This window comes from Salminus brasiliensis, chromosome 19, assembly GCF_030463535.1.
Source record: "Salminus brasiliensis chromosome 19, fSalBra1.hap2, whole genome shotgun sequence".
NCBI classification, from domain to species: Eukaryota; Metazoa; Chordata; class Actinopteri; order Characiformes; family Bryconidae; genus Salminus; species Salminus brasiliensis.
Genome location: NC_132896.1, coordinates 13255998 through 13273710, shown reverse-complemented (window position 1 = coordinate 13273710; position 17713 = coordinate 13255998). Strand labels below are relative to the sequence as shown.

Sequence of the window (17713 nt, the reverse complement as noted above, 5' to 3'; positions counted from 1 at the left end):
AGCAAGGGGTGCGACTTATAATAGCTGAATGCATTCATTGAACGGGGCGTCCACAAACATTTGGACATGTAGTGTATGGCAGATTAGACAGTATACGACAGCTAGCAGTCAGTCAAATATTTACCAGAATCTAATTTAATGCTTGTGCGGACATGTGAGTCTACATGAGACTGATCATTCATTATGTATATTCATCATGAATACTAAATACACTATATGGCCAAACGTTTGTGGACATCCCATCTAATGAGCTCTTGTCCCTGTGGAAAAGTATTGCCAACAGAATAGGACTCTCTGGAGCAGATACATATAAACTTATTGGCACCATGCCTAATGCCTGCCATGGGCTAGAGGGGTATGACGCCCCCCCAGCATCTATTTTAAAAGCCATTTATGGACAGTGGAGACAAGCTACTCCTATAAAGGCAGACTATGTTCGTTTTCAAAAGAAACAAACAATAAATGAGCAGGGTGGACCAATACTTTTGTCCATACAGAATATATGAAGGCTGCAATGCTGAAGCATAGACGGGCTGAACCGAACAGTTTAAAGCGAAGAGAGAACCACATAGGAAGCAAGAGTCCCACAGCAGGTTCCATTCAAATTCATCCTTTTATTATTGATACAGTAGAAGGAATGCAAAATGACTTCAGGATTGTCCCTTCCTTTTGTTTTTTCTTACTTTACATTTCAGACCGTTTCTCAGCTCTTGAGCTTGGCTTCGTTTCTGTGCACTCTGAACACCAGCTATACTCAACCACCTTTTCTTTCTCAGATACCATTCAGCACATTTGCTTTCGCTCGCTTTTATTTCCCCCCTCATTTGCTACAGTTAAGACAACGCATTTCATCCCAAGAATCACAGATGGCAACAGGACATTTAGACTCATCCTCATTCAGGTAGTTCAGATAGAAGACTTCTCTGACAGAGTAGAGATTAGTGTCAACTTGTGCTAATGTGCTACAAAATTATAAAACTTTAACAGATCACTAGATCAAATTCCATCCGGAGTTGGTATAAGAAATCATCCGTCCGTCCTTCTTCCATCCTTATCTCACCATTATCTCCTCAGTTCTTAGGACCTGTTGCCTCCAACAAAACTTTGCAGCATCTGACTTGACCGTCCAAGGTCTAGGTGCGTGTGTGCGTGTGAGACAGTGCTGCTGCCATCTGGAAGCTCTTCTCTAACGTAATCAACTCAGTTAAGCGCTTAAAATGGTTCATGTCATAGTAGATCAATGAGTCTTAAGTCACATTATCTGGTCATCATCATCATCATCATCAATACTCCGAGCACTCCACTGCCTCTTTTCACCCTGATCTAGAACCGGGCCACCTTCCATAGATTTACTTACTAATCAAGCATTACTTCCATCCAAGGAACTACAAAACGGTCCAATATCAAACGCAGAATGCAGCTGCTGACCATACTGGAGTTCACCACCCTGCCCCCAAGGGGCCCTATTTCTAATACCATAATTTTTAACATACTTCATACAGCCAAATGTGGAGTGCTCTGTGGATTTGGGGTTGCCTAACACTACTGATATGGTAGCAGAACTAAAAGGACATCCTTGGCAACTAGTCTTTTTTTTTTTTTTTCTTCTAATCAGCAAAAGGCAAACTGGAATCCGTGTTGCATTTGCATAAATTGCTTCAATTTGACCTTGATCCAGGAAATTTTCTTAAAAAAAAAAACCCTTCCAGATCAAGAATAAGGCTTAGGTTTTTTTAGGGAAGCCCTCTTATCAAAACTAAAGTATTAGTGATCATGAACGGTTTTAAACAGTTCTGATCAGATATATAAAATACTCAACGTAAGAAAGAACGATATGTGGAAAAAATTCAGCTATGAATCGATCAGTGACACTTGCATAGTAATAAAATAAGGACAAGTGAAAATACCGCAGGTTGACTGGTGTTAATCAAATTGGAGTGTCTGAGTGTTACAGGGGTTACGGGTGAGTGTTGATGGGTTTGTTGATGAAAAAGCACCTCTTTTGTGCTACAATGTCTTTGGATAAAACAGATCGCTACCATTAACAGTCAGCTAACGGGCTAATATAAAAACTAACATCGAATGTTCACACTGACATACAGGTATAAAATTCAAAAACGATCCGACTGGATTTCCACGGCCAAACATCTGCCGGCGTACCCTATTCATATCCATCTTCCAGACAGAAACAAAGAAAAATCCTTTGGACGTGCTAAATTACCGGACACGGCTACGGTCGTGTTGAGCGTTTCAGTATCTTTCTAAGCATCCATTGTATGTACACATAGAAGAAGGGTTGGCATCTGCATTGTCCTTATCAAGTACCATGCCTAGACCACTGAAGAAGAGCAGCACAACAGACCAAAATTCAAAGAAAAAAAAAGAATAAACGGGACATCCTAATACTGTCCATGTCTTTCAGGTTTCCACGGTTGTTAGACAAAGAGGTAGGAATTTACACAGACCAAAACAAACAAACAAAAAATTGAATGTAGGTGTAGGTTAGAATCCACGGTGCACACAGATAGTATGTAAAAATAAATAAGTCCTTGAATACATACTGTACATACTAGAAGAACTAGTTAGAAAATAGCTACTGTATATCGATCAATAAATGCATAACCCATGTACGTTCAGAAGGAGACATGGCAAGACCAACACTTTAAGAGGATAAAAGTTCTACTTTTGCTTGGTTAGTGTGTGTATGAGCATGTGTCTGTGTGTACATACGGCACTTACTTTCAGGTCATGTGTGCCAGCACACATTCATAGTCTTTAAATGCAAGAAGAGGGAACGTCATTCTCATTTGGAGTTCTCGAGCTCAGTTTCGCACAGAAGGGTCAGAAAGTTCAGAAGTTCAGAGGTAAGTGTCTATTGTCCGTGTCTGGAGTGTGTGTTCTGAAGAGCTGTGTGAGAGAAAACACTGCAGAGATTAGAACCGTGCACTGTTTGGCCAACAGCCTTACACCTTCCGCCTCTTGGGCAGTTTCCACAGCCGTCACAAACTCCTTGTACAGACACACAATCTCCTGAAGCTTCCTCAGAGCTTCGGCTCCATCGATATCTCCATGGCAACCCCCACAGTCCGAGCAGGAAACTCGTAGGCAGGCCGCTGACAGATGCACCAGAGCTCCAAAGCTGTTGCCTAGAGAGAGGAGGGCGTCGTCGGGTGCCCAGCCGACACGTGTTGCGCGTTGGCACCCTGACGCCAGCCTCCGAGCCTCGGCCTGCACCAGGCAGCGCTCCGTTTCTGGAAAGGAGTGGCCGTTTGAGCCGTTTGAGCCTTTTTCGCACGATCCCTTGTGGCATTGAGGGTTTATTGCTGTCTCTCCGTTCTTAAGCACCAGCAATAGCTCATCTATGTCTCTGTGCAGGGCTGTGTAGCCACCTTTAAGCCCTGTGCCTTTTGGGCCCGTTAGGTACCGCCTGCCCTGAAGGTCCCGCAGTGGATCGTCCAGCGGGCCGCGCCCCATCGGTCGAGGTTCAAGGGCACGGGGTGGGGTGAGGAGGGGGCTGAGCTCTGAAGAGGTCGACAGGGGATGAGGAGAGTCCCTGAGCAGGGACAGGATGTTTGGCGAGGGGGCACAGAGGGACAAAGGCGCAGTAGATGTCTGCGGTGGTTTGCTGACTCGTTTCTGACGGGAGAACTCGTACACAGTCAGATCGTCATCGAAGCCGCACACATCTTCGGCATCCCCGCTGAAGCAGTTGGCATAAACAGTATGGCATCCACAAGCTTCCCTGTGTGGTGTGCTGGTGCTTGATTCAGGGGCGGACCTTTCCAGGCCATCCTTCGTTCCAGTGACGTTCTGAGACTGGGGCTGTTCAGACTTGCACGTTCCCAAGTGCGACAAGAGTTCAGTGGAGTCCCGCAACCCATTTTGCCTCAGGTCTGGAAGACCAGACAAGGACATCTCACTGGTGTCTTTTACAAGCGAGGTCACCTCTTGTGGACCGTCTTTCAGTTTCACAACAACAACTTCAGCATCTTTGTCTTTCCAGTCATTCAAAGAAGGTACTGAAGTGGCCTTTGGCGATTCCTTCTTAGATTCCTTGTGCTCATCCTCTGATGCCTTAGTGTCTCTTGATTTAGCTCCGCCGAGAGCAACAGTACCTAAGATTTCCTGTGATCGGGTAAGATACCAAGGCATATCTTGGATCTTTCCTCGCAGTGCTGAAGCAGACAGACGTCCAGAAGAGGTTCTGTTAGGGAAACTCATCCCAATTCCAAAAGGATCCTTGGGATCCATGCTAACAGACCCTCTGATAGAAACAGACGGGGATAGAGCTGGAGTGGAAGTGGGGGTTGGAGTAGTTGATGCACTTGTCATCTTGACAGTAGTGTTCTCAGTTTTTCGAAGGTTCTCATGGCTCAGAGAGACGCCCTTACTCAAAGTAGAGGCTGGAGATGTGCCATTCCGCTGGGACCAGGTGTGCAAGGAAATCCCGTTTGGTGGTACATGTTGTTTGCTTTCAGTTTTCGGAGCAGGGGAAATATTCGAAACTGAGGACGGTTGAGAAACAATAGATTTGGGTTTTGGGGGTACTGGAGGTTTGGCCAAAACAGACGATAACATATTCTCTTCTTTGTTGGATTGTGGAAAAGGTAGTGACTGGAATTCTGCTGTATTCTCTTTTCTAGAAGTTTCAATGTTTGTGTCCTCAGGAATCTCTGTTGGTTTTGTGACATCTTGGGTATCAGGGACAATGATGCGTGTATGGCTGGTGTGTTCAAAACAGACCGGGGCATGATTGGAAATTTGTTTTTGCTGCTTGGATCCATACAGAAGTGCAGGATCCACTGAGGTTAGCGGCTGTGATTTAGCTTGCCGCACCGCCCTTATTATGGGGGATGATAGTGGTGGTCCAGCTGTAGTAACAGGCTTAAACTCCATAGTGTCTGGCTCCATCTCTAAAAGCTCAGAGGACAGGTGAGCATTGCGTCCAGGGATATCTCCGTTACACTGTTGGCCATGCTCAGAGATGTGATTATCCAAAATAGGCTTAGATTCAAGCAGTGTTCGTTGCGGAAGCAGGGTTAGTGAGGGCTGATGAACCTCCAGCTCTTGTTTATCAAGAACAGTAGCTTCAGGAGTGAGATGATTAAGGAGGGGAGATTTCTTAATATTGTTTCTATTGATCGGGAAAGAAGTGTCCATGTGTTGCTTGACTTCATGCGTTGCTTTCTCTTCCACATGGGTCTTGACATCGTTTATGTTCCGACCATGCTCCTTGCTACTTACTTTTGTGTCTTTCTCTGAAAAAGATTGAACAAGAAACATGTACAAATATAAGAGATCTAATGGAAACTGAATGAACAGCAATGCCAGACATAATAAATGCACAGATTTGCCATAAACATAAATGACCAATTTTACTACAAAAGCCTTACTGACCTGCAGGACGTTCCAAGATAGGTGGGGTAAGTCGATCCTGAGCATCAAAAAATTCATCTTCTGATTCTGTACCACTGTCTCTGAAGTCCTTACAGGCCCTCACAGACACCGTTCTTGGAGGTGGGGGAGGAGGTGGAGGTCTTCCTCGCGCCAAAGCTCCCCTTGCTTTTACTTCTTGCTTGTGGAAGACACCAGGGTTTTTCCATTCTTGCTTACATACTGGATGGCTACGGATCCTTGCTAAGAGAGCTTGAACATCGACGCCTGAAACTGTACTTTTTATGCTATTGCTACTACCTGATGCCAACACAGCTTCTAGATCGGCAGACATGTCAGGAATGAGTCTATCATTCCCATTCTCATCTGCACCCTCCTCTTCCTCATCACTAAGTGCGTCATCACTGGCTTCAGGTGGGCTGGGGAGGTAGTCAGGCATTTGGGAGAGCTGACTGTACCGCAAGCCTGGGTTCCGACTGTAAGACAGGTCAGAGGGTCGCACTGAGGTGTCTGAATCCTCTTTCGGGTGCAGTTGTTCAGGCACCTCCAATAAGTATGGATGGTGGACATCAAGGCTAGTACCAGCAGCCTGATCTGGTTTGAGTGTCTCCTCCTGAAAATTGTCCAAATGAGCAGCTTCTGCTGCAGTGGATGCCCTGCTGCTTTCTTCCAGAGCATTAAGGGAGTTACTCGACAGACTGGAGAAGCTGCTATTCACTCTTGGGTCTGTGTACCAGCCTGTCTCCAGAAGTGCATTTACCCTTGCTGCGTAGTCCTCATCTTCAACAGACCCACTTGTACTTATTCCATCTAGACCACCTTCCACTGCTTTATTCCTTTCTTCAGCATGGGTCACATACACTCTTACTGTCTCTGCCGTGGCGTCTTGTTTATCGTCTTCAGCCTTTTCGTCGTCCTTTTCATCATTTGTATGTGTTGATGCAGTGTCTTCAGAGTGCTGAGCGTCCAGCAGGTTGTCCATGGAGTAATCCTCCTCTGAACTCTCATCTGAGTCACTACCGCAACGGAACCCATATCCTAGGGCAATGTTAATAATAGCATCAATATCACACTAAGTAAAATAATTGCATTTTTACATGTTCTTTGGCCTAGAATCCATTGAAAGAATGTTTATTCATGGTAAGACCTACGTTCTGTACAGTTTCTGGACATGAGGATGTGGACTAAATGTAGTTAAGGCCAGTCTGGCTCCTTGATTTTAGTCCCATTTGATTTTTTTTGTCCCACCATGACATTATTTTTATGGACTGTGCATTTCTATTCTTGATATGATTCTCCAGATCAAACCAGTATGTGGCAGCTGAACCAATACTAAATGGACAAAATTATTTGGACACCACTTAATTGTTGAATTCAGGTATTTCATTCAGTCCCATTGCCACAGGTGTATAAAATCAAGCACCTAGCCATGCAGTCTGCTTTTACACACATTAGTGAATAGGTGGTTCTGAAGAGCTCAGTGAATTCCAGAGTGGTACTAGAATAAGATGTAATCACTGCAACAAGTGAAATTTCTTCCCTCATAGATATTCTACCATCAACTGTAAGTAATATTTTGTAAACACATCAACTCCAGAAGCCAAGAAGCCACAACGTGGCAGACCATGTAAGGTCACAGAGTGGGGTCGCCAAGTGCTGAGCTCAGCGCATAGTGCATAAAAGTCCCACGCGCCCTGCTGATTGGATAACTGCAGAGTTCAAAACCTGCTGTTAGAGCTACAAAGCTACAACTCCATATTAATGCCAATGGATTTAGAATGGGATGCCATAAAAGCTCCAGTGTAGGTGTCCTATGACTTTGTCCATATACTGTATTTTGTATGGCATTTGGCATGTGGCAGCAGTGCACAAGTTTGTCAGTCATATACATTACAGACGTCCGAGAGATAAACTACATTACACCCCCCTTCTCCATGTACAATACTGTCATAGAAGTCACTGCCCGTATCTTTCACCTTCATCTAAAGGTATTCGGCGTATTTTGGGACGAGGGCCCCAACGGAACACGTTCATGTTGGGATCCACCAACAGTCTGCAGTAGCCAGCCAGCAGACAGGCCAAGTCCTTAGCAGCCACCGAATCCATTAGCAAAGCCAGGGGCTGCACACAGAAGGATTCAGAACACATGTAACATAAGATGTGCATATACATGTGGTTCCCAAGTTCCAAAAAATAACATTCAAATAAAATATTTCAATCATATTAAATGGAAATAATAAGATCTAAACATCTCAAATCTAAATTAGAGATACAGATGGAACATTGCACTGAGTCTATATATAGCCACATGCTTTTTCAGACTTAGCTTGCGCACAAGAAAGTCTGTGTGTGTACCCACCTGGATGTCATGCAGATAGATCTTTAGCATGCTGACTCTGTCAGATTCAGAGAGCACCTCTACACGGGTGATGTAATGGAAGTCTATGATGGTGGAAATCATGTTGAGCTTGTGGTTTAGGATCTGACTGATGCCATACCGTGCTCCCACCAGCAAACTCACCAAGGACTCCCGGTCCTGCAGCTGAGACACATGCACAAATACGCTTGCTCAATCAATATTACCTTTGCTCACACTCTGCCAAGGAAAACGGAGGATAAGCTGAAAATGAAATTCGCTTTCATGAAAAGGTTATATAAAAAAAGTACAGATTTTAATATACTGTCAGTGTTGTAACCAAACATGGTTTCGCAGCAACAATAACTATAATGTATGTTAAGGTATTAACATTATGAATTTTTCACCTTCTTCCACATTTTCTACCCAATTTCATCATTATCAAGTCCCACACACTAGCTAGGCCTCTCCTATTACACAATACTACTAGTGAAAGGCTAACACACACTTCCTGAAGCCAGCCAACCTGTCGCTGGACAGTTGAACACGCTTTAAGGAGAACACCAACTACCTATTCTGTTACATCAGCTTCCAGAAGCCTGTGCTTTATTCAACAAGGGCTCAATATAGTACTGGAAAAAGAGGTATTGTGACGATAGTGATGGTGGAACTCTTTATAATAGTATATAGACCCATTTTGTTTTTGACTGTGCTATACAGAACCATGTTCAAAAGGTTTTCAACCAATATGAAGAACCCTTTAATCAGACAAAGAACCATTTAAGCATTCAAATGGTTCCTGGAGTTGTCATAGTTCCATATAGAAACTAAAGAATCCTTTACTATTAATATATGGATACGATTGGCCACCAAACACTGTGTTGTACAGCTAGAATTCTCAAAAAAGGGATTAAGATCTTTCAGACAATCCTTGCCTCTCATGCAGTCTCTCAAGGATTTGTCACACAAAGAATAAAAAGAGTACATGCTTTAATCATGAAGGGAAGCAGAGAGCTGAAGTTTAAGACAGCCTGAAGCCAGCAGATTTTGTTTATTGTTTAAGTGGAAAGTAGCAGATGGAGGAGGCACTCTCACCAGCATGGTGGCGTTGTAGGTTCTTCCACTGTACGAAATCAGCTCTGCCATCTGAGTCAGATATGCAAGCCTGGCCTGAGGTACAGAGATGACCTGGTATAGGTATAGAATAGGGTGAGGGGTCAGAAAAAAGCATAAGATGGTGCAATAATAAGAGTTACAGATGTTATTTAAATGGTGATTGCAAACATTTCAGTGCCATAAATGAAATATGTATTTGGACAAATGTATTGAGAGGCTTTCTATTATATTTTGGAGGGTTGGTTGCATTCAGCAACAATAGCAGCATAGCAGTGAGACCAGGATGTTGGATAGTCACCACCTTACCTCCCAAACTCATTTCAAAACTATTGGATGGAGCACCACCATTCCAGAGAACACAGCTCCACTGCTCCACAGCTAAATGCTGGGAGGCTTTATACATCTCTACCCCACGTCTGGCATTAAGTATTGTGTCAATAGATACAAGTTTATCTGCTCCAGAGAGTCCTTTTGCATTGATAAGACTTCTTTACAAGGACTAGACAAGCTGTGTGTGTATGCATTTGCACATCTGTGTCAGTAAAGGGTGCAACTTAAAGTTGCTGAATGCATTCATTATTATTATTATTATGGGGAATTACATCACTTTATTACTTAATTTTTATTTATACTTCTTAAGAACACTTAATTTGGATAGGGTAGGGCCCCAATCACCAGTAGCCATTAGAAATAATTGAATAGTACAGGCCAAAAGCAAGCCGACAAAACACCCACACAATTACAATCCCCCAATCAGCCTGGACTGTTGACACAAAACAGGCTAGGTTCATAGATTTATGCTGACAAACCCAAATTCTGACCCTACCATTTGTATCTATCTATCTATCTATCTATCTATCTATCGGCTGAAAATCCCAGGAGACAGGAGTTATAGAAATACTCAAACCCTCCTGTCAGTGTTCCTAATAAAGTGCTTGTCATGCATACACATACAGTATATACATTCGGTATGTATTATATACTGATTATATAATAAAACAATACCTTGCAAGCCATGTCATATTCATCTGGTATAGATCGACAAGGAATTGACATTCTATTTTTGGCTCAATGTCAAAGTTTTTAAGTACTGAAGTGTCTTTAAAAGCAGAAGTGTCGAATAAGTGAAGTTCTGTTTTTTCCCCTCGTTCTTCTATTTTGAGACAGGATTTGCTTGTTTGGGGGAAAAAGGTCTAACAGTCAACTGGAAGGCCATTTTGTTCCACTTTTAGTTCAGGGCATTTTACCCTGTTTATAAATAAATAAACAAACAAACAAAAACACACACATACTTTCTGGCGAGGCTCCAGCAGAGATTGGATCTTCTTCATGTGTCCTGCGAGCGCTTTCCTCAGGTCTTTCTCTCTCATGTTCCTCAGTAATGTAGGGGAAATAAAGCTCTCCAAACCAAACTCCTTACTGGAACAGATATGAAGACACATGCATGCATTTTGCTATAAGCCAAACATTTCACTGCAGTCATTTAATCAGGTGTACTGAACAATTAGTGTATGTGAGAGAGAGAGAGAGAGAGAGAGAGAGAGAGAGAGAGAGAGAGAGAGAGAGTCCTCACATGATGCTTTTGACAGATGCTCTGGTGGTTTGTCCACAGCTGGCCATCCTTTCATGCATATGCAGAGCTGCCAGCCTTAAAGCAGTGTTGCACTTCATCTCTACTGCAAACCGCTCCTGCAACACGTCCCCTACACTCTACACACATAGACAACATGCATACATGCAGAGTTAATACTTTACACACACAAACGTTTAAGGCCCCCTACATTTTTATTTTTGGTTTTCTCTGCCAGTTTGCAAAAACCTGCAATATCATCCTGTATGAAACTAGAAACCATTCATTAGTTTCATTCATTATCTAAGAACAATACTGGACTAACTGGAGAGCTGTTTAGATCCTGCCATTTGTCGGATTGAACAACTGACAAAAGGCACTTTGTCAACCTTGGGAATAATGCCATAAACTACCCATTTGATCCTGGAACAGTCCTTGTTGTGCTGTCAGCACTCATCAGCACTCCAACCGCTCAGCTGTTTCAACTGTCTTTGAGCCAAAACGCTCTCTGAAGTAGCTTTAAGCAGTCGTTTGGAAAAGATCACCCATGTAAAATCATCATCATCAAGACAAAAACAGCTCTTCATATCAAGCGGGACATGCTGATGAACATGTAACGGACAGCAGTGAAAAATAAATGCCACACTGCGCTTTGAACAACGTGTCTATGGCTTTTGGATAGAAACTTGAACTTTGAACTGTGGCGGAACCTCTTGAGGTGCCTTGAGGAACGTTCAAGAAAAGATATTTAGAAGAAAAAAAATTCCTAGAAGGTTAAGGGGTTCCTCCACAGTTTCAAATTGAACAACCTCCAAACATTCCTCAGGGAACTGTTAACACGTAGCAGTACATCATTGTGTTACTTGGCCAAATACTACACACAGACAGACACACGTGCACTAGCCTCCTAACTGTCTACATTATCTACACACACACACACCAGTACAAACACATGTTAACGGTCACGGTGTAAAAAATTCTTCCTACCAAAAATATTCAACATACACACACACACACACACACACACACACACACACACACACACACACACACACACACACACACACACCTGGTGGAAGAGGTATTCAAAGGCGACTGGGTCATCATGTAGCAGATCCACAGGGTCTCGTGGGATGAAACACACTCGGAACAGACATCTATAATCGTGAGAGTCCTTTTTCTGCACCACCTGAGGGATTACCACATGTATTACAGTCTGCATGCCGACAACCATCTCCATTAGCCACTTTAAAATAACATTATGTAGCATTTCACCTTAACATACCAGCTTCAGAATCATATGGATCCTTCACTGATGTGTAATAGGGAGAATAACATCACTATCATTGCTATTCTGGGCTTGGAGTGCTATGCTAACTGCGCTCTGTAACTTTGGAGAAGTGGACAGGACACTGCTCGCGAGACATTCTTGTGTAAAATCTTGTAATACAACTCTGGCTCAAAGCATGAATTACACTTCCCGACTGTAGGGGGAGCCCAGGAGCGAGAAATTCCAATTCTCGCATAATATTACTGTTGCCATTTTGGTTAACCGTTATTTACATACAGAAATGTCTGTTTCAAATAGTGCAACAGTGTAATGGTCACTGCCCACATACACGGTTTCTTCTTTGTTGTGCCCATACGGAACTGGTCAGTTGAGCTACTGGCTACACTGACCAAAACAATTTCCAGTGGTACTGCTGCATTCTGTCCGTATCCAATAACCAAATATACGGATGAAATGAATGCAGAGTATGGACAGAAGGCTCCATCTGTAGCTGTATTTAATGCTGAGCACAAAACGAGCCTTAATGCACTCACACACGTCCAGGTTATGAGCAGGAACTAGCCAAAATGTGAGTCCAAATGTAACCGTGCACAAATACTGTTCAAATGAAGACAGAATACGGACAGAATCTGTATCTGTATTTAATATTGAGCATAAAATGAGCCTTAAGGCCGGCTAACATGCAAGGTTATGAGCAGAAACTAGCCCAAAATGTGACATTTAAGAGACAATTTCATATTAATCTTTTTACAACAATATCTTAAGACCATTAAGATGATTTTTAGAACAGTCAGGTTATTGACTATGTGCCTTCTGTTCCTGTATGTGCCTATTTGTCCTTAGGTTGCCAGATATTCAATGACAGAATCAACACTCCATTTGTTTTCATGTTCTACTGTCCGAAATCCAAGCATGAAATCTTTTGTGCTATATAAAAAGTACCTCAAAAATGTAGCACAAATGAAATTCATCATTTTCACCAGGAACTGCCATTTTAAACTACCCCAAATTGGTGTGAAAATCACAAATCCAGCATCCCTGCATGCACACGGTAAAAACAGCACAGTGTTTCTAGTTGCTATAAACACCCCATAGCTTAAAATCCCATGTTTACCCAAATGTTTACTAGTTTCACTATCGCTACAGTATCATGGCTTTTCTTGTGTTTGGAGCTAGGACTAGTAAGCAAGTCCATTTGAGATTACTGAACAACTCAATGAGGTTTGAGGAAAGTGTGAATGCTTATTCATAGACTACGAGCACCCATTTCTAGCTACATTCGTCTTGTAGCCCCAGGGTAAAACCACAGAAGCAAACTCAGCACACTAAACATGTCTTGGCTGATTAACTATGCACGTGTGCACATGTGTGAGAGACAGATGGGGGAATATTGAGTGTTACCTTCTGTATAAGCTCGTCTTCGTGCAGTAACAGGAGCTTGGTGATGCTGTATTGCTGTTCCAGCACCAGAGAGAAATGCTCAATTGAACGAATCGACAGCTTCTCCTTCAGAGTCAGCACTATGTCCTACACAAACGCGCAAACCCATACACGCAAACAGAGACATCAGAGGAGACAATATTCATCTAATATAATCTCTCAAAAATGAGTTCTTTCTGCAGGAGGGGAAATTCTCCCTGCAGTAGCAATAAATAAGATTCAATAACTGTTTTTACAGTCACAGAGGAATCGCTTGCAGAGGCAGAAATGCTGAAGCCAAACCTTGACAGAGGTGGTTTTATCAAATTTGAAGGCTTTGGTCTGCCCGTTCTCCAGGTAGACCTTAAGCACGTTGGGCAGGAAGAGAAGAGAGTTTCCCTGTGAGGACAAATGCAACAGGCATGAGTTTCAATATTACATGTTATATCATTGCTGTCCTGCAAAAACCTTGCATCTCAACTTCTGTTTTTTTCACAGTTTTGACATCATTTAAATCTGGCAGTGGTTTTGTACATGTGGACAAAGTTCCATGATGAATGGATGAATGTGAAAACAAAAAAATACACTAGATGAACATTAATCATAGACATACATGCCTAGGCTTTTTATGCTTACATTATATAAATATATTGGTGCTGTTCAATGAAAAACATGATGAAAAATGGTGACTTCACAGGAGTGTGAGTGTACAGAGCAGCTTAAACATGGAAAAGACTAAAAATGGACATGGTTTTCATTGGACAGCAGAGATGTATTGCCACTGTCACAGACTGCATCTCCAAAATAGCAAGAAAAGGACTTTCTAAGATCCTATGGAAGTCAGTGTAATAAGATTTTATTCCAAATCAATTTGGAGCATTTCTTTTGGTCCATTCATTATGAAAATTGAAGAAAAATGGTAGATGTCTATGTCATTGATTGTAGGTTTACACATGACAGTGCAGAGCTTATGTTGTAAGTTGGGGTTTTTTTTCTTGACCTTCATTTAATGCAAAGACCTATTAAAAACTATTAAAATCAGTTCTGATTGTATCTGAAACATTAAACTGTGACAAATATGCAGAATAGAAGAAATCGAGAAAGGGGCAAATACATTTTGGTGCAAGTGAGTGTGTGTGGGTTATGCCTAGACCTGAGTGTGTCCATTGACGACCACCTCCTCGGCAAAGCGCACTTTAACTGGATTTCTTCTCAGGCGAGCTCTCTTTTCTGCACTCATGAATGACGACTTGGGGTTCTGAGAAAATCAAACATTCATTAACAAATGCACACTCACACACACTCACACACACTCACACACACTCACACACACTCACACACACACACAATCATCTACCAATATACCATACTGAATAGATAAAGAAGGCACACAGAAACTTGAGAAGTGATGAATGACCCACTACTGTCTAAGGGAACGTCCAATTGCACAGCTGAAAGTGATATGCCAGATACTCACCAGCATGTTTCTGAGGATCGTCATGGTTACAGAGTCCTGGCACTCTCTAGAGGTGAAGAACATAAAAGTTATGGCCAGAGCATTTTACTAAGCAATCTCCAACCTCTAGAATGAAGAACCGGTAAACAATAAGAGTCAATAAAATGTTGTCTGAATTCCGGTCCAAGCTGCAATCACACCTGACATAAATGAAACCAGCCCAACGAAAAAGATGGTTCGCTTAAATGGGAAGTGATCAATAAATCTGCTTGTGGGACTGGTTACTTTCGCCTTGTACCGGGTTTAACCAAGTAAACTTTAATCCTGCAAATTCACAAACTTCGGAAGCATGAGCCAGTCAAAAAACAGAGGGTGGGTACATCCTCTGCCTTTTAAAAAAAAAAAAAAAAAAAAAAAAAAAAAAAAAAGATGATGGATGAACTGCTGATTGTTGCTGCACAACCCAACCTAGCGAGCCAAATATCTAACCTGAGCTGTCCACTGAGAGTACATTTCCACCAATCAGGATACAATCAGCCGAGTTTGCTCCAAAGTTTGTGGACACCCTTCAAATGAATGCATTCAGCTACTATAATCTGCAGTTATTGCTGACACTAGTGCAAATACACGCAGACACACAGCTTGTCTAGTCCTTGTAGAGAAGTACTGACAGAAGAACAGGACTCTCTGGAGCGGATAAACATGAACCTATTGGCACCTATATACCTAATGCCAGGCGCGGGCTAGTGGGATATTAAGCCCTGCAGGATTGAGCTGTGGAGCAGTGGAACTGTGTCCTCTGGAATGATGGTGGTGCTCCATCCAATACTTCTGGGATGAGTTGGTGATGATCATCCAACATTCTGACCTCACTAACGCTCTTGTTACTGAATGCAATCAAATCCTGACAACACTGCCTTAGTAGAAAGCCTTAAACCAGGACAGTAGACGAGACGGTTACTCCAACAATAACATAAGTCCTTCAATATCCTTGCAATTCATTGTCCATTATACTTTGTCCCAATACTTTTGCCCATATAGTGCACTTGTAGTTAGCATGAGTTGGGCCTCATACAATTCTGTACTCCTGTTGACTTTTCCAGTCTTGAATCACAGCAGTATTTTTAGTCAGTATTAAGATCGTAGCCCAAAATCTGTGACTACGCCAAAGCACTCGGCAGGCCTTCTTTGAGCTTTTCACTTTAAGCTCCAAGTACTACTCCTTATACTGTTCCACATGGCATGCAGTACACGGACACGCTGGGCGCTTCTCTGAGCACCATAAAAAGATCATGATGGTAAAAGACAAATGGAGAGAAAGAGGAAGAAGCTTCACCTGATCATGTTCTCCACATGTTCTGGAGACAGATCGTCTATGGCTTTATTATTGACTTTCAGCACTTGGTCACCAGGTAAGAGACGACCATCTGCTGGTCCTCCTGCAAAACACACGCGAACAGAAGTGAGCACACACACTGTATGGATTGGTTAGGAAGACAGCCAATAAGCAGCAGCTACAAATTGCGTGCATTTTCAATGGTCAGTTAATGCATTTATGTGAACAGTACTTTTAGGTCACATGTTGGGAGAGTGGACAGAATCCTGCAGGCTCGCTCTTCTCGCAGTACTGGGCAGCCTTTTAGACACATTTGTCCTCAGGCCAGAAGGGCAGCCACACACGCACACACACTATCCATCTCTCTCACACACACACACACACACACACACACACACACACACACACACACACACACACACACACACACACACACACACACACACAGTCTGCCCTCCTGCCCTCACAACATTCCCTCCATCCCTGATGTCTCTTGCCCTGCCAAGGCCAACCTTCTTTCTCTGCCAGATTACATACTGCTTTCTCTCACTCGCTTGTCCTTTTTAGTATGGCAAACGACACACTCTCGCCCTCTCATTTTCCCCTTCTCCTGTGCGCTCTCTCTTACTCTCTTCCTCTCCTCTGTCCTTCCCTCTCCTCCTGTCACTCCCTGCCAACCCTGTTCGTACGTCCGTCTCTCTCTCTCTCTCTCTCGCTCTCTCTCTCCTCAGTCTCTGCCTCTCTCTCTCTCTCTCTTGCCTATCTCCCTTTTGCTTGAACCCTCTCTTCCTATCTCGCTCTCTTGCAGCAGGTTGTAATTATGAGGCTGTAGGGCAGTAAGGTTTTCCCTCTGGGCTCTTATCAGCTGTTTCTGCAGCAGAAAGAGAGAAGTCAGCACAGCGCAGCTATGACAGTGAGAAACAGTGTGTGTGCGTGTGTGTGTGTGTGCGTGTGTGCATGCACAAGCGAGCATCTGCGAGTCAGAGCTTGTTTAACTGAAAGAATGTAAAGAAGACTATTCACTTCTAAGTAAATGTGTGGTGACTGCATTTAGATGCAAAAGTTAGTGATATGTCAGTGACACAGGTGTGTGTGTGGATGGGTGTGTGTCAGTGTGTGTGTAGAAGAAGCAGCATCATTCTCGAGTGCACCTGCGTGTAAAAGAAAGAAATAAATAGAAGAGGAGCAGGTGGCTCTGTCTCTGCCCACTGATGTCCTTTTGGTTCTGGGCCTGACAGGCGACACACACACACACACACACACACACACACACACACACACACACACACACACACACATTCTGGCAAGAGGTAATTACATGCTCCTGATTTCAATGTTTCACTCTCTCTCTTTCTCTGGCTCACTCTCTCAAACACACACACACACACACACACACACACACGAGGCAGAGCAGTGAGTAAAAGCTGTTCTATTTCTACCCTCTCTCATTCCTCCCTCTGTAACCCTGGTAATGGCAATGAAAGGGGGGATCCGAGTTTCACATAGAGACAATGTAAAGAATCAGACAGAGACAGAGAGGCACATACCATCCAGTAAAACTAAGTGTTTGGTTTCCAGCCTAGGATGGCAGAACAGGACATGTGTGATTTGTACTTCCTGTATAGAGCTGTGCCAATAATATGATTATCACAGAAACATTATTTAGCATCAATGCTTTGACTGTATATTCATACTCAAGGCTGTAGTTCAATAAATGTGGATGCTGTACCCACTGAACACCTGTAGATGGCAGTTGCTTTAAAAAGCTTCTTCAG

General features: G+C 43.0%; 1 protein-coding gene across 3 annotated transcripts in view; it reads right to left on the bottom strand.

The window, feature by feature from the left end:
• Nucleotides 1–617: 617 nt before the first annotated feature.
• The window catches only part of frmpd1b (FERM and PDZ domain containing 1b), a 42859-nt gene continuing 25763 nt past the window's right edge, over nt 618–17713 (bottom strand). The window contains exons 1-14 of one of the 3 annotated variants that reach the window (XM_072662946.1): nt 16171–17647; nt 15939–16041; nt 14624–14669; nt 14300–14404; nt 13450–13545; nt 13129–13254; nt 11506–11625; nt 10440–10576; nt 10159–10285; nt 8846–8938; nt 7754–7936; nt 7371–7515; nt 5398–6432; nt 618–5258 (exon numbers count right to left, since the gene is read on the bottom strand). In XM_072662946.1, coding sequence (XP_072519047.1) covers nt 2851–5258; nt 5398–6432; nt 7371–7515; nt 7754–7936; nt 8846–8938; nt 10159–10285; nt 10440–10576; nt 11506–11625; nt 13129–13254; nt 13450–13545; nt 14300–14404; nt 14624–14669; nt 15939–15946 — 4629 coding nt within the window. In that variant the 5' untranslated portion in view covers nt 15947–16041; nt 16171–17647 and the 3' untranslated portion in view covers nt 618–2850. Of the gene's footprint in view, nt 5259–5397; nt 6433–7370; nt 7516–7753; nt 7937–8845; nt 8939–10158; nt 10286–10439; nt 10577–11505; nt 11626–13128; nt 13255–13449; nt 13546–14299; nt 14405–14623; nt 14670–15938; nt 16042–16170; nt 17648–17713 lie in introns of those variants that run through there. The other 2 variants (XM_072662945.1, XM_072662944.1) reach the window with 2 other exon arrangements.